This window comes from Zootermopsis nevadensis, unplaced genomic scaffold (assembly GCF_977971745.1).
Source record: "Zootermopsis nevadensis isolate Lab colony 2312 unplaced genomic scaffold, Znev_1.0 Znev_ptg000021l, whole genome shotgun sequence".
In the NCBI taxonomy this organism is placed as follows: domain Eukaryota; kingdom Metazoa; phylum Arthropoda; class Insecta; order Blattodea; family Termopsidae; genus Zootermopsis; species Zootermopsis nevadensis.
This window is the reverse complement of record NW_028259153.1, coordinates 11,718,252-11,738,211: the sequence shown is the minus strand read 5'-3', so window position 1 is coordinate 11,738,211 and position 19,960 is coordinate 11,718,252. Positions and strand designations below refer to the sequence as shown.

The following is a 19,960-nucleotide window of genomic DNA, read 5'->3' as shown; positions in this document are numbered from 1 at the left end:
TGAAAACTAAAACTGGAGGACAACTAGGGACTGCCCTGGTGCTGTAAACATGCAATAAAACATTGTCAAGGTTGCTATAGAAGACTGTGCTGAAGTCAAAATCATTATGAACTATAAAAAGGAAAAATATGATGTAAAGTGATTGTGGTTTGTTTGAAAATAATATCCTAGCATCTGCATGATGGTACTGTGCAAATAATACATCTGAACTACCTAGTTTCATATTAATTTCACTAATGTGGAGTAGACAGTACAGGAAGCATTATGGTCTAAACTTAAAACAAATTATGTTCTAAATTTCTCACCTTTCTGTATGCTATGTCAGCTGCACTGGAAGCATTGACAGCAGCATTTCTGGCACCCTTTAGAGCATCTACAATTTCTTGATATGCTTTGCTTGCTCGCAGAGCAAAATCTGCATCACGTTGGGTAGCATTGAACAAACTGTAGAAGCCAATAGATTATCTATTTATTTTATACTTACATACAAAAAAAAAAATTGTTTCAGCATAGATGACTTTTAGAAATGTTTGTTTTGTATTAATAGAAAAATAAACTAACAGTTTGTCTAAAATCCTAGTAATTTTGCAAGGTATGCTACACAGCACAACATGGAAGATCAGCTGTAGATTTCTGATTCTATTTTCAAGTATTACAAAGGTATATTTTGGTGTAAGATTTGAGGTTTTCACAACGGTGAATATGAAGATTTCTGTCTTCTGGGTTGTTGCGCTGTGTAGTCTGGTTGATGTTAACTAACGTTTCAGAGGTCATACTGCCTCCGTCATCAGCAGGGCAGGCGACTTTCGAGGATCCAGCCACATCAGAACCCTGAAGATGGTGACAGAGTTTGTTCCCGAAACGTCGGTTTACTACAGTAACCAGTTTTAACCCGGCTGATTGCCCGAGAAGATTTTATTGATTGTACTCGCCGTGAAAGTCTCAAATCCTGAATAATATTTTCACTTTACAAAAAGGAAATAAAAAATCAGACAATTTTATCATAAAACAAGTTATGCAAGAGCACAGACTGTGTAAGTAAATATAGCAATAAAAAAACAGAAGAAGTTAATGCAGCAAAAGGTGTTTACATTCAACTACAGTGAGACTTACTCTCTGTAATGCTGCACCCTGTTGTAAAGCTTGTTGGCATGCATCTGAGCCCTCAGCACATACTTCTCCCTGTAAATAGGGTTCAGGTGGTCTAGGATTCCTTCCCTCTTCTCCAGTTCTGAGATTAAATCTGTCAAATTCTTTGCCATTGCTTCAAAATTCTGTTGGAAATAACTATACATGAGCTAACATAAATCCATTCAGTTCAGTTTTGTGAGATAAGAGCCACACCTTTTAAGAAATATTGTTCTAACATTACAGAAATGTGACATGACAAAACAACTTAAAAACTCTAGAATCAAACTCAAATTTGACAAAAGATCTACAACGTATGCAACAGAGGCAACATGTGCATTTGTTTAACAGTCATAGTAAGTAGTCAAGAAGTTCAGGAATTTACATTATAATGTAATTTTGGTGTGTCGTGGTGGAAAACTTGATTCAGAGTTCTACATCTCTTATTCTTGTGTTCATTATGAATTGAATTATTATCCCAAAATTATTTAATAAAAGTAGATATTCTATTATAAATCTGTGGTGTATTTAATGATGCTGTCAGAAGCTAAGACTATATAGTGTCAAATGATAAGGTGATTAATGAATTCAAAAAAATATAAAAGGAGTGGTTATGGCCTAATTTAAGTTACTATCCTGGTGTTTGTGTAGAGAGACTTAGTACAACCACATAAAATCTGTCAGGACAGCTGGTCTCCATACCATGACTTGAACCCTGGATATCGTAAATATGAAGCAGAAATGCTAATCACTTGGTCACAATGTGTTGGTCATAAAAGAAAATAAAGACATCTGTGTTTAGTATAGTGAATTAAACATACAAGAAAACAAATGTTTCTAATCTTGAAAGACATCACTGAAACCATGACTCACTTGAATGTTGTTGAGTGACATATTAAGTAGCTGCCTTGATTCTTTGTTGAAATTCTCTCCTTCTGCATATACAGCTCTTTGTTCTGACTCCATAGCTTCTATTCTCTTCAGATAGTTTCTCACTACATTCAGCCCATTCTCATTTCTGGAAGACATCTCAGAGGTCTGTAATGATGTTCACAATGAAATTAATACACTAAAGACAAAAATAATTTTTTTAATCTAGTTCAGAAATTGAATAAAAATTTTCTTGGATATTATCCATCGTCTAGTGAATATAAAACGTAAAACGACGTTTCGGAGATGGGACTCTATCTCAGTCTTCAGGTTAATGGATAATATCCAAGAAAATTTTTATTCAATTGACTCTTCACCATCGTCAAGAAGTTTTAGATCTGATATAGTTCAGAAACTTTAATCAACCCTGTTTCAAACACTAGGTCCTTTTCAAGCCTTCTAAATTATTCTTCCTACAGTCTTTCCCAACTACTTGTCCTCATTAACCTAACCTTTGTCATATCTAATGTCCCTTGCCACATGTAACATACTAAAACTAATGTACAAATGGCATTTAAACTGCCTGGTCTGACAGCAAGTTAAAACCTTCAGGCTTCAGTTAATATATCAAAATGTACTTGTAACCCAATTTTGGGTCACAACCCAAGATCTAAGAACTTCTGCTCTAAGAAAAAAACACAGATTAAAGGCATTTGGGAAGAGAGGGCTGAGAAAAATATTTTCTGCTAATAAACAGTAACGGGTTTGAGAAAACTTCATAATGCAAACATTATTAAGGTTGAAAATTAAGGTGAATAGGGCAGGGCATGCTACGTGCATAGGAGATGAGAAAATAGTAATAAACTTTATTTAAACTGTATGAAAGAAACAAACCACCTGGGGATACTCTTTTGAACACACACCACCAGTCAAAAAATTCTGTTCCCCAGCCAGAACTAACAATATACATATTACAGTTTATTGAGCAAAGTCACAGATAAATGTTCTGCTTGAGAGTAGCCCTTTGAACTGTATTTTCAAACACACAGAAAAATTATATAGGCTACTAGTATACATGGTAGCTAATAACAGTCTACCATCAAATCTCACAAGTCTTGTAAATAAGAAGGAGCAATATAAGGTAGCATTAAAAAGATACTTAATTACACACTCCTTTTACTCTGTCAATGAATGTATGTTGTTTACAAATAAGTGATAAAGTTTTCTTGTGTGTAATGGGTAGATCTACTTGTAGCTTATCATTTCTCTAAGTGAATACTTTGTTTTGTATTATGTGAAATTTATATAATAGTACGAATTGTACTTTATAATATGTATTGTATTATTATTATTATTATTATTTTTATTATTATGACTTTTTCCACATCCTATCGTCATCTGACTGTCTTATGGATCCATGGAATGTAAAGAAATTATTATTATTATTATAAGTTGTTTTACCATGATTGTATCCCCCACATTAACAAAAGATTAATTTTTATCACATTACATGACCAATAAAATATAAATAATTTATTAAAAACAATTTTTAATGGCTATCACAGTTTACAATAAGTGTTAAACACCTGGAACCTGTTTTGGTAAAGTAATTTCAAGCCACTCTGTATTTTTCATTTCTGTGCATTTAGTTCATAAAAATACTAGATAATACTATACTAAATTGTTACCATAGCCAAAGCAAATTATATTGCAAGCATTAGATAGTTCTGCTTACTCATATTCACAAGGAAACTAGGACATATTTATTTTAATGTACTGTACCTTATTCTGTTTATTAACACTCTTGGAAATTACATCATTTAGGTCACTTAATTGATCATCTAAGATGCTTAGCCGCTTTTGTAGTCCTTCATACTTGACCAGCCCATGTAGCAGATTCTGTATTCGGTTCAGTAAATCTGTACATAACCTACCAAACATACAAAAGAAAACATCAAAACTGCCTGAGCCCTTGTGATCAGACCACTCTGATTATTTTTTGTATGTTGTCATTATATAAAATGTTCTCTTTCAAGGACTAAGTTAAGGAACATGTACTTATCAATTTACTTCATACTAGCAAGGTGTAAAGCATAAGCTATACATATTTCCTTTATAGTGATGTTGAAAATGACTGCTGCACCATGACAATGCTAAATCCCATTCAGCATATGAGTTTCTTATCAAGAAAGGTATTGCTCTACTTCCTCAACCTTCTTATTGTTTATGTCTAGCTCTTGGTGATTACTGTCTGCTTCCAGGAATGAAAACTCTATAGAAGAGAAACAGGTTCTAATCAATGTATAATTTTGGCTTTCCGGCATGAGCTATGTCAAATGTTGAAAGCTGAATGTTCAAGGCCCTAATCACCATAAAGTAAAACCTGCCACCATGACAACAATAGCTTGCAAATCTCTTGAATTTACAAAGTATTTCTGTTAAACATGTATTCATGCTACTCCATCACAAGCAATACAGTAAATATTCCCCCCTTTTAATTTCTCCTGGCAACTATTTTACATACTTAAGTGAATGGTTTGCAGCCTTGTTACGCAGATGTAAATTCCTTTCTTTTATTTTATGCAGGAGATGAATAGCTTCACGTAATGCTTGACCAACACTCACTATCCCTGCGGGGCCTGCCTGTCCATAATTTGTAAGTCTCATCACAACATCTGTAAGAATGCCAAGACAAGAAAATGGGTCACTTTGAATCTTGCTGCTAAATTGAGAAGTTCAAAATTATGTTTTTAACAAAAATTTATCTTGCAATATCAATCCAAGAATCTTTAAAAAGCATTATATACTCATTTAAAATATGACAATTCAGAACAACTATAATGAGGTCCTGACAAAAGAAATTGACATCCTGTGCCCTAAACTTTGAATATTTCTTATCATTCTTAAAAATAATTATTATATAAAAACCTCATTCTGAATGCAGTTTTGATATGAATCATATAGCTCATTCTCATTATAATGTAAGATAACATTTCTAATAAGAAAACATGTAGATACTGAGAATAATCAGCACATTTTTTTGTACAGATATTAAAGTGTTACAAGTCTGGAATATTACAAACTAAGGCAGACAGTGGATTTTATGAAACAATGATCTTTATTTTTTCATTTAATATTGGTATATTTATCAGCTGAGCTGTACAGTGATACAGCTTCTGTTGTATAACACTGCTCTACACACCATCAATTTCTTCACGTAGTGCCGATATCTCCCTACTGAGTGTGTCAGCCTTTTCTTGAATGGACCAACCATCTTGCTCCACTTGTTTACCACGACCTTCCAGTCGACGCGACTGAATAAGAAATTTAAGCATTCTTATTAATTACTTATAATGTGAGGTCTGTCAATTAAATAACCAGACTGATGTTTTTGTGCCACAACTGTCAACACTGGAGCATGCTGGATCACATGGCTACATGTTTTAGAAGTTTCATAACAGTCACTGAGATTCAATTTATTTTGTGCTTTCAACATATCTTTTATTGATGAAGAATTTTGTATGTCAAAATCATAAATATAAAGTACATTTTCTCAGACTTATCATATTGACTGTTAGAATAATATGACCTTTTGGAGAAAATAGTAGAATGGTGTTGGGATTTTGGTTTTTAAGTACAACTCAGAAACAAAATATCAGTCTCCAATGGAAAAGACTGAAGTCCCCAACAGAAAAAGAGTGTAAATGTCAAAATCAAATGCCAAACATGCTGAAACTTCGTTCTGATATCAATGAAATTACCCATTATGAATTTGTTCTCCAAAACAGTCAACAAACATTCTTTATTGTCACGCATTTGTCATAAAAGTTGAAATCTTTGGCCAGACAAGTGGATTTTGCATAATGACAATGCATATTCCAACACTGCACTTTCAGCGAAGTAATTCTTGGCCAAGTAACAAATACCCATAATAGAACATCTACTTTACTAGGCTGATTTGGCCCCATGTAATACTTTCATGTTCCTGAAATTAAAAATTTCTTTATAGGCTTAATTTCAAATAACTTGAAGACAGAAATGAAAAAAGTGTGGAATATGCATTTGAATGTATATATAAACTCCAGAGGCAAGTATGTTGATGGTGCCATAATCACTAAAGACTAGTGACAAAAATACTGTGTATAATTTTATCAGTCCAGTTCTTTAATTTTAGGACAGTATCAATTTAACAGTGTGTATGTGGTGTAAACATAAAGTAATTGGTTGTGGACACCTGAATATCTACAAAACTTTCTGAAAAAAATAAATTTTTGTGTATGGATCAAAATGTGCTACTTTCAAACTTCCTCATCTCCCACAGCAGGTTTATATTTGACATTAGCACAAATGAATTACCCAACAAAACATAATGTAAAAGTACATTAGTCTAGCACCATGTATTCACACTGGTCTTCAGATACTAACCTTGTCCAGCAACTGTTGAGCTTGCCACTTTAATTTATCACTAATATCATCAGGTATCAGTGCTACTCTTTCAGCTATATCAAGCCAGTTTTTAAGTTCAATTGCTGTGTTGTTCATTGCTTGCAACTGTGGCCAAGGAGGAGGTATAATCCCTCCAAACAAATGACCAGCCCCTTCCTGCAGCTGTTTATCTAAGAGAGCAAGCTCATCCAGAAGGACACCAGTGCAACCATCATCACATGCTGAAATTCAAAACTGTATGCTTGAATACACTTTCCTCTCTTAAATCATCATTACATGGTATTGAGGATTTAAACCCCCATACTATAAGGCTGTTAGCTGGAAGTTAACTCCAGAGTCAACAGTAGAATGGTACGCTAGTGTGACACATGGTCAAATGGATCATGAGTAAGACATATCATATGGTCAATACAGGTTAATATTTCTTACCACTAAATGTATATACATTCATAATATTGTCACAGTAAAGGTATGAAATGTCACTATTTCAGTACAGGTCACTGTTATAAAACTTGGGTGAAAAATGGGCACTTTAGCCTATTCTGAAATTTAATCTACTTCCAAGTAATATATCTGCAAAAATGTAGTATAATTTCCATGCTCTTAGCCAGTTACTACAAAAATACAATACTCACTTGTACAGCCATGCTGTGTGAGGATGAAACGATCTGTGCTACACTCACTACAGTCCCTGCCTATAATTCCAGGACGACAGTTGCACTGTCCAGTCTCTTCATGACACTCATCACTCACACTGCCATGATGGTTACAGTTACAAGGTTTGCAAGATCCACCCTCAAGCTGTGGGAAACCAAACCACCCATAGCTGCACCTGTTTTTAACAGCAAATAACTGTGGATATTCAAAACAGAAGACAGATGCCATTTCAAATTCATTACATTACTCAGCATTATCTAGATAGTACGTCTTAACCCAATCACCTCTGACTTGAATGTCCCTCTATATACATAGAAATATGGCTGAGTGCCCTTTCCTTACACATTCTAAGTAATAAAATGGCTTCACATGTTCATGAGGCAGCATTAGAAGAAGGAGTCCTTGAAGTCATGTGTATCTGCTGTTCATAAATGCATAGTTGGAAGTCATTTATAAATGACTGAATGAAATGGAAGCACATATATGGAAATATCAGAGAAACAGTCAAGCAACTTTGGTGATTGCCAAATATGTATTTTGTACAGTTTTAGATTGTCTCTTCTGGAGAATGGTTCACTCGTCTGGTGGGGGGGGGGGGGGGGGGAACTAAGTGGCTGTGACAGTCACTTTGGTGAACTGGAATCTCCATGGGTAGGGACTGTTACCTACTTAATATTGCCTTACAACTATACCAACTTGAAGCAATGAGTCACATGAAAATGAAACTGAACAAAACCTCAATTTCACGTTACATAAAAGCGAACTTTGACCTTTTCAATTATTTTTATATACCAAGACACAGCACATATACTGAAGGGGTTTTACCTGTCACATCTTTTGCCAGTATAACCCTCTTTGCACTGACAATTAACATGGCCCTTTGATGACACACGGCAGCTGCGTGCAAAGTTACGCTCTGTTGTAGGACAAGGACATGGTTTACAAGGCCCTCGTGCAGGGTCTCCATAGTAGCCCTCCCCACACCTCTCACAATGGGGCCCACCTGTATTGCCTGCACAATTCTGCAATTAGAAGTAAAGTAAGGATGTAAGTTATGAGCACTTTTCTACCAATTACCAATTACAGTATTCATAAGGAATACAAATAGCAACAGCATAGCAAAACTTGCAAGGCTGTGAGAAACAAATATTTGTACCCTTTTAAGAACTATGTATTGTTCTTACGCTTCACAATTTGTAAACTTTTGCAAACACTGCTTATCTTTCTTCTGGGAAGTGGGGGGCAGATGCTCACAAAGATGTGGCATTGGAAAATTTTTAAAGAAAATGAGCAGGAAATTCATGAATATGGAGGGATGACTGCACAGAACATCTACGATGAACAAAATATTTTCTCACCACTTTGAGGCTAGACAGTAGACTAGGCTCTGGAGTAAATCTTTCACCTGCATCCCATCTCCCTTTTCTTCAGATCCTATCATTAGAAGGTTATGTATATATGTAATACAAAACAGGTTTCTCCAGACAGAACAACACAGCTGACATTTACATGTAAGTGATGTAAAACCATTATTCAAAGATAAGAACACATACTGATGGTATATGAGAACATAATACTGAGGAAAATATTTGGATCTGAGAGGGATGAAGTGACTGAAGAAAACTGCATCATGAATAACTTCATAATTAGAATTTGCAGAATATTCAAGATGTGATTTATTACAAGTTATATTTGTATGCCAGCATGTGTACTACTGCCCCATTGTGAAACAACCAAGAGAGAACACTGCTTTACACACATTACACAAACGTGTACGACAAAGGTTCAAATACATCTGTTATCACTTGAAAATAGAAAAATAATCATACCCAAGAACTTTACAATTAAAAATAAAAGCAGCTCTTAAAAATTCAGATAACTATAAATACGCATGCAATCTGTCTGTAGTCAAGCTTGCTCAACTAAACTTTTAAACTTACCAGACAATATCCAGTCTCAATGTTACACACTCTGGAACGCTGATTGCATTGACAAGGTCTTGCTTCACCAACCAGCTGAATCACAATAGTTGAGCTGATAGAATTATTGTCATACCAGCGGTAGAAACCAATGCTTGGATCTTGGCAAGAGCTGGAATTGTACTGGGGAGGGCAGTCACATAACTCAACACCTCGAGCAAGGGGTGGTGGCCTACCAGGAGCCAGTATTCCTGTGTCTAGCGACACATCACGCAATCTGCACAATATACATTACAACTGTTTTTCATTAAGTACTTTTTCCATCCTAATCCATCTAAACTCATGAAAAATGAAAAATTTGATTTCAAAGTTACTTTTATGCAGAATATGATGAAACCTAGGACACACATAAATAGAAACTAACAGTAACACTTTCAGGTCGAGCACAAAGTTTGTATCTAAAAGTAAAGAAGTGTATATATAAAAACATTACAAGTTTCAATAAAATCCTTTGCCTTCTTCTTGTTTCTCAGGGTTCTCGATTCCATGGCCCATTGCAACTGATTATAAACATAAGCACACACATGTAGCATGGGACTCACATGTACAACCAAGGATATACTCAAGATATAATACATAGAGCTTCAGTAAATATAAACCTTAGAATTAAATAAGACTAGTATCTCTACCTACACTGCCCTTGTAAAGTCAACAGAATCGGAAGCCCGAATTAAGATGTGTTGTACATTCTGCAGTGCCACCATCAACATTTCTCGTGTCACTTTGTCACCACTACCAGGTACAGTAGGACTTTTCTGGCGCCAGAGAGATTCATGTAATCTAGAAAAAGAAAGTTTAATAGTATGAAAAAATGAAAGTATAGCCATCTAATTAGGATTAGAGGTTTTCACAGCAGTGATTCTTAAGATGGCTGTCTTCTGGGCTAGAGAGCCTTGTAGTATGGTAGAAGTTTGCCATCGTTTCAGAAGTCCATGCTGCCTCATCATCAGTGTGCTCAATGCCCTAATAACTACATGGTGCTACAGCCCAAAATACAGCCATTTTTCAACCATCTAATTGTTTATGCTTTAACATAAATGTGTGAAAAATGAAATCTTGTCCACATTGTTACAACTTATGTATCTAAGATCCATTTTAATATTATATTTCTATCTATGCCTAGGTTTCTGAAGTTGTTTATTCCCTTCCCTTCAAGTTTTCTAATTAAAATCTCTCAACTCATCTCCTCTGTACACACTACATCCTCTTAGGATATATCACCCTAATAATATTTACTATTTTCCAATCCAAGTTTAAAACACTGAGTAATATTTTGTATGTTTCTAGGGTGTGTTACCAGCTCCACCCAGCCCCTGATACAATAATAAGAAAATCAAAATCAGTTATCTAGGTGGCAGTCTCCACAATAGAAGAACAATTATTAAAAGACATTTTTGGTGTCTGAAGATGTAACACGTATATTTTCTCTTAACTCATTCTCACCTGACTTGGTAATGACCTGCAGAGCTGGGAATGAGAGGATAATGCTCTAAAACAAGTTGCCCATTGCCTTGCAGCTGCACAAGAGGATATGTGGCCAGAATACTAACAGGGAGCAATGTATGGCCCCCTTCAGTCTCCACTCTGAATCTTAGGTAGCCACCATATGACAATACCTGTACAGTAAACAATCACCTCAGAATTAATAGACAAAATTGATAGCTTGTAGTTTCTTACGGTAGTCTATAATTGGACAGAAAAATAATAATTTCTTTGTGTGTGCACTGAAGGAACAGTTTTGTTGTAATGTTTTAGCCATCAACCTAATAAATACAAATATAATTTTATCACAACAAAGTTACTGCTGTAATTTGAAGTAGCAACAATTTATAATGTACAAATGTATTAACTTTCACACATTAAGACCATGCATTTATGAGTAAGGTATGCAGCATGAATAATGGCCGACTTCCAGAACCTGATATATGTTTCTCTACTAAATGTGAAAGAGTTAATGAAAGAGTTATTTCCAGCACATAAATTTACCCAAGACCTAACTTGTATATAACTATTCATTCTTACTCCCTTATAACCAATTTTAAAAATCTGGTCACCCACATTCTGTGAAATGAAAATTTTAGTCCAGCAAAATCTGAGAGATTATGTGCTACACATGTAGTGCAGATGGGTGAAACAAGAAACATAAGCATAATTTGTGTGAAAAAACCTTTTGTAAGTAGCTACTTGGAAGATCAAGAAAGTGATAGGAAGCTAACATAAAGACAAATTTTAGGGAGACAGGTTGTGAGGACGAAAGGTGGATAGACTGGCTCAAGACTCCAATGGTGGGCTCTTGAGTTCTAGCTGCAGAGGCACAGAAAAGTTTACTGTAAGTTAAGAAATTAAAACATGCAAGTTATGTTTAGTACATAGCTTTCACTGAAATTTAAATATTTATGTAACATACAGGAAATAAGAAGTAACAGTAATATTCAGAAAAGAAGTATAGATGTTTCTGGAAAAACATACTCTATTACATTTCATGAACATATCCTTAGGTCCTCAATTATTTTCTCTGATAATCTATATTTATATAACTGAAAATGCATACAAATTCTAACCCTATCTCCAAGGAACTGCTTGGGGAGTTGCCAGTACACTGGCGTATCAAATGGATAAGTGACTCCAAGCTGAACATCTCCAATGTCACCGGGGATAACTTGTAAGTTGTTCGTGATGTTGAGGTGTTCATTAGGTCCAGCCAGACTCACTTCACCTGTGCCAGGCATCGCTAGCTGAAGCAGAACAACACACACTGCATAAATACAAGGAAATTGATATCATGTGATTAAAGAACTATACAAAAAACTCTTTCAGTCAGATGAATCTTTCTGACTAAGCAGTCTCATCATAATTCTAATGTCTTTCAATTTCAATCCCTTTGATAAAATTGAGAAGAGTGGGAAGGTGTACTACAAATTAGATTATATCCATTAATAAAATGCATTATTTAAAATTTTATATACCTCACTTGCCTTCAAGTTTAGTTATTGCTGATACATAGTGGAACAATAAAATTTAGAAGAACTTTTAGTCATGGAGTAAGTTATACCTCCATAAAATTTTATAACTCTGTTTGCAGACTAATATTTCACGTATCAAAGTTTGTAAAGTACTTAAACTTTAAGTTTTTAAAGTGTTTTAATGCTTGGAAATGAAACAATACCCTAACTTGGCTCTCGCACAGCAGTGTGATATTAATCAATCTTGATCACCTGTGTCATCTATAATTTAAAACACATACTCATGCCTGCAAGTCTCATACACTAACAGGCTTAAGTTCATATAAATTGTTGTTGTTACTGTAATATAAATATTCTACACATATGTTATGGTCAGTCACAAAGGCTGTGTAGGCTGAGGCATAGGTCTTGGTCAGTCAAACATGGAATCATGAGTCTGAATCCCACTAAAGGCATGGACACATGTAAGTGCCCTTCTATGTAATGTTCAGTGTCGGTAGAGGCCATGTAACAGGCCAATCCCCTAATCAAAGTAGTCCTGCCAAATGTTAAAAAAATAATAAAAAATTTGGAAAAAAGAATTAATAGAAAAGCCCAAGGCTTAGAGTGGGTTATAACACCTACAACACGCACTCATTATGACTGCTCGATATAGTTTTCTGAAATTGTTTTATAGAACTTGAGATGGACCACATCCCTGCATGGTAAAGATGATCAAAAATAAGGACTAACTATTAGATATAAATATACACACAGCAGATGCAAGAAAATCTCGTGATTTGCATGGAGGTAACACTCACGTTGACATAGCATATCTGTTGGATATTGACTGGGTAAACACTAGCACTGGACTGGAATTGTGGTGTATTTGAATCATACTCCACTGCTAGCGTGCGCACAGCAGGAGCCATCATTATCTGGCTTACTGTGAGGCCAGCTTGAGTGCAAGCTGTTGTACGCCCAAAACAGAAACACTGTGTGCAGCCATCAGGATTGTCTGCTTGTAAACCAAAGGTTCCAGGCTTACAATGATTACACTTCTTGCCTGATACATTTGCCTGTAAAAGCAAATAATACAACATACAAGTTGATGTTTTAGGTGTCATAGTTATATGGCACATATATAATTATCAATCTCTAAAAAATGTCACTTGATAAAAAGTAAGATCAAACAATGCATTGAAATAATGGCAGGTAGTTCATGAACATAAACAACATTTTATCCCAATACAGCAGACCCTCATTATAACATGTCGGGGGGGGGGGGGGGGGGGGGGGCAGTATAAACACCTCTGCTATAAGCTACCAGAATCATAAGTTAAAACAACATTTATCTGATATAACCACATTGGAAGGCATGATCATACCAGCAGTATATCCTATTCCACAGCTCAATAAGGCACAGTACAATGAGGGTCTACAGTATATCTCTGACTAAATGAAAAGAGAATGTCAAATTTCCTTGCACTTTTGCTACTCTTAAGATTATACATAAAAACAAGAAAGGCAAGTTGTTGTCTTAACATGAAACTAAATTCTAAACTCATATAGGGCCATATATCATGAGCTGGCATAAAGGTTTCCTTAATAATATCTGTCTTTTAAAATTATGATTATTTTCAGTACGTATGTTAGCAAGGCTAACAACCTTGCACCGTAAAAAGGAAGATGTTTCAAAACCTCAATCAAAGCCTCGGACAGACGGACCTAACAGAGAACCGAATGGAAGAGGAGAATTGAGGAGGCCATGGACCAAATACGGACCGGAGAGCCATAGAAGAAGAAGAACAGTACCCTGCTAACATACATACTGAAAATAATCATAATTTTAAAAGACAGATTTTAATTTTGTATGTATGGTACTGAACATAATAAGAATATAAATACAAAATGAGCCTGTTTACCTTGCATGGACACTGTCCTGAATTATCACACACACAATAATCCTTAGTGACATCACACTGTGCTTCTACAGTTCCTGCCAAATGACAGTCACAGCGTTGGCACCGAGGAAAACCATGATATCCTGGAGAGCAAGAAGTGCAGCGATCACCCAGGAAACCTTCTCGGCACGTGCAGCGACCTGTATGCACATCACATTGCACCCTCACAGAGCCAGATGTATCACATCCACAAGGCTGCATGATAAAACAAAAATAATTCTATAAGATCATGTGATAATGAGGGTTTCACTACACCACAATTATGATGGGCATTGTCTTAGGTACATTTGACAGGATATAAAAACATTGAAGAGTTGGCTGTACTCCTGTTTTCAAGTAACTGGTTGTCTGAGGAATTTTTTATCTTTTATTTCACAGATTAGTGGCAATAGTTAGTACTAAACCAGGCATCCTTTGAATACTCTTGAACAAGTGGTAGCATGCAAGCCAAGCATCTGAAGTATTTTATCTTGACCACTGTAACTATTTTATAAAACAAAAGAAAACATTTGACAGAAGCTAATCACCTAAACACAGAAATTAGGACAACTTTAAAAATTTTGTGTATAAGAAATACACCTCAGATAGAGATATATAAAATGTCTAACACAACTGTGATGTAAGAAAAACAACATGCAAAATTTCAATTAAATTTACATAGGATGGTGTTTAAGTAGGATTTATTTTGTAATAAGTCTTTAGCATTTTAATGGTATTACATTTACCCATTATTCAAATAGTTCCTTAGTTCAGGGATTAAATCCTACATACCTATTTGACAAATGGCTATTTTTTTGCAAAATACATCATTCTATCAAAATATGTGAAATAAAAGTTCTTTAAGTCAAATTTTAGTTCTTATGGTGGCAAGTATGAAGAGGCTGTCTTCTGGTTATTGACATTTCAGGTGTTTACTGATTTCATTATTGCACTGATGATGGAGGCACCAACCACCTCTGAAATGTCAGCAAACTTCTACCACACTGTGTAACAACACAAAAGACAGCCATCTTCAAAAATTCGTGTAATTTTTCTTTTGAACAAGATACTTTTCAATACGCAGCAGTTTTCTACAGCTTCCCCTGAGAGGTACTTGTTATACAAAAACGAAGAATGGAGCAAATCTGTAAAACTAAAGTAATGCTAGTCTTCAAAAGAATTATAATAACAATCAAACATGGAGCATACCTTGCATCCTTTACCAGGCTCATATCCCCAGGCACCAGACTGACAGTGATCACATGTGGGACCAGTGGTGAGGGGTGGACACATACAGCGCCCTGTGTCTGGGTCACAAACATGACCCACTATGTCACATCGCTCACACTCTGTGAACAAGAGATATAGCAACATCATACAGACATACATTAAAATTTCTAATTACTACTGTTCAGTACTAAACAGCAGTACTGCCACCCTACTTGTCAATATACTGTACCTCAGATATGTGTGTCTCTGACAATATTGCAGGCATGTATCAGAATTAATATAAACTCTTCCATTATCAACAGAATTTTTTTGAAACTCCTTGATTATATATTTTAGAGATGAGATTCATCATTATCCTGTCAGGTACTGGGCTACGTAACCTATTGTAATTTCTTGCCATTTCTTCAGTAATCTTCCTAAACTTCTCTTCCCTGTAGGTTTGAATGTCATGATATGTTTTGGTATTTCATTGCTTTCCTGTCATCTTACATGGTGTTTCCAATTAATTCAGCAATTTTGTAAAAATCTGGTGACTGAATTTTAAATTACACTAAAATGTCTTAGTCTTGTTTATGATCTGTCAGTGGGTAACCTACCTCATTTGCTTATTTTACGAAAAATCATGGATTATCGGAGTGCGTAACGCACATAGGGAAGATGAGAAATGTGCACAAAATTAAATGTTTGTAAACCTGAAGGGAAGAAACCACTTGGAAGACCTAAGAAGCAAATGCCTGTGCTGTAACGGTTGCTTTGACAAATACCCATTACATTACATTACAAGACCTAGGAATTGATGGCAGGGTAGCATTAAAATGGATCCTAGGGAAATATGGTTACAGGATGTAGATTGGATTCATCTGGCTCAGCATAAGAACCACCTGAAGGCTCTTGTGAACATGGTCATGAACTTTTTAGTTCTATAATTGCAATAAATTTCTTAGTGTGTAACCTGCAGTTTTCATAAATTCCATTTCTGATAATGATAATCTCTTGTCTTTTGCTTTTCTGATCACCCGGGCCTCACTTTCATATGCACAGGTTTTGCCAGGGTCGTGTAAATGTTAAGTTTAATATGCTTTTGTATTATTAAATGTTTAATTTGTTCCAATCACTGGCACAAATGCTGATATTCTGTCTTCTTCCTTTATATGATTTAAGGCAGTCCAGATATCAAAAGTACTATCTTGCTGAAGAATGTTGTTACTTATAAAACTTATGTAAATCGTTCTCATAATGAAGTCTTTAGTTAAAATAATTAAATTTTTTATTTGTTTATTTTTCAATTAGTAGGCATAATAATTATGAACAGCAGTAAAATTGGTAATAAGTTGACAATAAAAATGAGGTTCATGGTCAAATTAATAGATGAATAAAGTCAGGAATATTTTGTTATAAATATTCACCTTCCTTTTGTCTGCATACGCTCACATTTTGAATGTATTTTCTTTCTTACTCAGATTCTACTTGTTTCTTCTTGATCTACCTGAGCATCCAGCAGCTGAGAATCCAAAAAATCCAGGGTGACACTGGTCACACTTGAGCCCTCCTACTCCAGACCTGCAATGGCACTGACCAGTTCGGACGTCACACAATGAACTCGCTGAACCCACACTGTCGCACTCACATGGCACACAGCCTCGGCTGGTATTGAGACCCCAAAAGCCATCCTGGAAGAATTCAACAGTTCACAAACTCCAGATCTGTAGCTCTGTTCTTAGAATTCACTACATAAACAAGCAGTTCTCTCCTAAGTAACACTAGGATTTACTGTGGATAATAAATTATTCTGATTCACTTTTATCTTCATGTTCTGTAATCAGTCAATCAGGAATCAATACAGGGAATTTCAGGTACTTTCCAATAAAGATGTAAATTCAATTTTAATAATATGTACACCAGTGGTCCCCAACCTTTTTGTGCCTACGGGCACATTTGAGAGTTTATGAGATTGTGGCGGGCACCAACCAATTAACAAAGCCAAATTTTCTTTTCTCCAGACAAATAAGATATGGAGACCTGTGCTTTGATTTTATTATGTTCATGGTTGAACGGCCTTCATTATTCAGTATAACCTCTTTCCGTAACAACACGGGTACCCAAAAAAAGTCTTGGCGGGCGCCATGGCGCCCGCGGGCACCACGTTGGGGACCACTGATGTACACCATCATCAAATTAGCCATTAATAGCATGTTATATTTCATTATAGACCAACAAGGACAAATTTACTTCAGCCTAGGGACCCATTTAATTTGTGTTATACTATTTACGCTGCTTCTGCTATACAAGGAAGGAGATTATTATTATCTTGATTGCAGGTTGTAAATGGCAAGCTAAGCGCAAGTCATTGGAGATAGTTGGAGAGGTTAATGCCCCAAGCACTGCAAACATTTCATAAAGAGTTTTTCTTTATGCAAAACAAATAAGTGTCATGTGAACCAATGATTCATCATCCTGATGATGGAGGCAGTATGACCTCTGAAACGTTGGTCAACATCGACCAGACTACACAGCGCAACAACCCAGAAGACAGAAATCTTCATACTCATCACTGTGAAAACCTCAAATCTTACAATCCATAATTCTACTTCCATCCTGTATTCCCATTTTATTTTATCCGATAGAATTTAAAGAAATATGGAAGATTGGGATGCAAGGACAAAAGGTGTGGGACTGTATTTAAGTCAGGAAAGTAATTAGGATATGTCGAGTAATACCTGGCAGTTGTCACAGGTCCTGCCTGTGACATGAGTCCTGCAGGGACACTGTCCAGTCACTATGTCGCATGCAGGTCCTTCAGAGCCGGCCACATGGCATCCACAACCTGTAACACAAAATAAAGAATTTTAAAAGATAAACATGAAAAGATAATAATTCAGGTTTTACTACATTCCTGTATGTAAAGTTTACTTGCACTTTCATTATACACAGCGCAAACTGAAAAATTCAACTGACTGCATTACATTTTCTAAATGCCCTTCTTTCTGTTTGAGATTTTCCACCTCTTTTTGGTCTTCGAGTTAACTAATTTTACATATATACTGTATTTATCAGCATTCCAACAATGCACACAGACACAACACATAATCCCTGTACTGTTAGAAAGTGCACATACATCATACAAAAAATAAGTTTGTTTGTCTGTTGACGACATTAAATCTTAGAGAACATAGAAAATTTGCACTGTGGGGCAAGAGTTTGCACAATAGAACAGGACATAAGTATATGGGCTCATCACCACAGCAACAAATCAATGTCAAGCTAGACACGCCCGAAAGCAAACAACAGAATACTTAATTTTCTGCCCTGGACACTGCCCCATTGTCTAAGAGAAAAACAGACCAAGATGGAAGACAATCAGAAATCTTCTCCTTTCAGAAACCATTTAGATGCAAGTCTGAAAGGAAAACAGCAGAGAACAGGAAACTTAACTGAGTGAGTAACCCACAATGAAAAATCAACATTGAGGAAAACCAAGGAAACCATCTAATCAGTTAATTATTTGAGTACATTTGCCCTAAAGTGGTAGGTAGCTCTCTTCTTCGCATATGTGGGGGGAGGGGGGGAAGTGTGTGTTCGTCACGTCTGAACTAAATGCCATTTTAATTGCTTTAATTTTTTTCACAATTCAAGCTATTTGACCAGAAAATGCCAGTGAACGAAAGTATTCATCGATAAAAAATAATCAACATTAGTCCAGTACCTTAACTTACAGGCGCATTTGAATAGTAAATACGTACTTTTGTCCCATTTTACTAACAAAGAATGGTGACGCCGGTTTCATTTCTATGATGCAGACGTTTTGTCGTTTGTTGAGTCATCGCAACGTCTGAAATAAACCTCATAAGCGCTGAGGACGGATAAGAGTGTTATTCTGAATCAATTTGCATTTATTGGAAACTAAGCTCGTTGTTCCTTCACACAAGCTGCTTATGAATCGTAGTTAAACAAGACAATCCATCCATTTTTTTGTAATTAAATTAATTGATATTCTCTTCAGCACAATGTGCCAACCGGCTCTGGGGTCCAAAAGCCTCCAAACTCACATCCCAATTGCTTATGCCTCGGCACAGAGATAAATGTACTTTCTACCAGTCCTTAACACAGTGAAGCAAATTGCAACAGATTAAGGCAAATTTGAGCGTCAAGGGCGCATAACCTCACTACAAGAAACGAGAATAAAAAAAAACAAGATATAGCCTACGGGTAGTTTTCGGCTATCCTGGAGACTGAAACCCGTCTCAGCCCTTCTAGTTTAGAGCACTACCCAGGAGGCCACGTTAATCTCTGTGTAATAACGTAAAGTATGCAAAAAATGACACGCCCGTTTTACTAGTACAAACATTTGGACATATTTTACTGCAGATAAAATCTGCAACGATTACAGTACGAGCAGCAGAACCAGTCCCCGCGCCCTTTCGCTGTTCAGATGGTAGCGGACAACACTCTAATAACAAAACCTGGTTTTAAAGCTGTGTTGCTGTTCTGTTGAACTTCCTCAGCAAGGAAAGTAGTGTTAGGGCAGAAACTGCTTCCATCCGTCTACATTGACTGCTTGCTATATAATGTACTGTGCTGTCTACAGTTTTGTACTTTCCAGAACTGAGACACAATTACGTCCAGTCCACCACTCTCTCCTGTTTTATACCCAGAGCAGAAGTAATTTTTCTTTTAACAAAATGAGATACTAGCTGAGGAAGCTTCTAGCTCTAAGTCTTATCCTGTTCTTAGTTCGTCTTGTTCCACTGCCCTTTCGTCTTGCATA

At 35.9% G+C, this 19,960-nt stretch overlaps 1 protein-coding gene across 1 annotated transcript in view; it reads right to left on the bottom strand.

The window, feature by feature from the left end:
- The window catches only part of wb (wing blister), a 152,714-nt gene that overhangs the window by 21,305 nt on the left and 111,449 nt on the right, over positions 1-19,960 (bottom strand). The window contains exons 15-32 of the mRNA XM_022058527.2: positions 17,913-18,019; positions 16,682-16,865; positions 15,175-15,314; positions 13,948-14,181; positions 12,844-13,101; positions 11,642-11,815; positions 10,524-10,696; positions 9,714-9,860; positions 9,042-9,297; positions 7,927-8,123; positions 7,080-7,276; positions 6,424-6,665; positions 5,201-5,312; positions 4,523-4,673; positions 3,781-3,928; positions 2,002-2,166; positions 1,114-1,274; positions 306-444 (exon numbers count right to left, since the gene is read on the bottom strand). Coding sequence (XP_021914219.1) covers positions 306-444; positions 1,114-1,274; positions 2,002-2,166; positions 3,781-3,928; positions 4,523-4,673; positions 5,201-5,312; positions 6,424-6,665; positions 7,080-7,276; positions 7,927-8,123; positions 9,042-9,297; positions 9,714-9,860; positions 10,524-10,696; positions 11,642-11,815; positions 12,844-13,101; positions 13,948-14,181; positions 15,175-15,314; positions 16,682-16,865; positions 17,913-18,019 — 3,185 coding nt within the window. The remainder of the gene's footprint in view (positions 1-305; positions 445-1,113; positions 1,275-2,001; positions 2,167-3,780; positions 3,929-4,522; positions 4,674-5,200; positions 5,313-6,423; positions 6,666-7,079; positions 7,277-7,926; positions 8,124-9,041; positions 9,298-9,713; positions 9,861-10,523; positions 10,697-11,641; positions 11,816-12,843; positions 13,102-13,947; positions 14,182-15,174; positions 15,315-16,681; positions 16,866-17,912; positions 18,020-19,960) is intronic.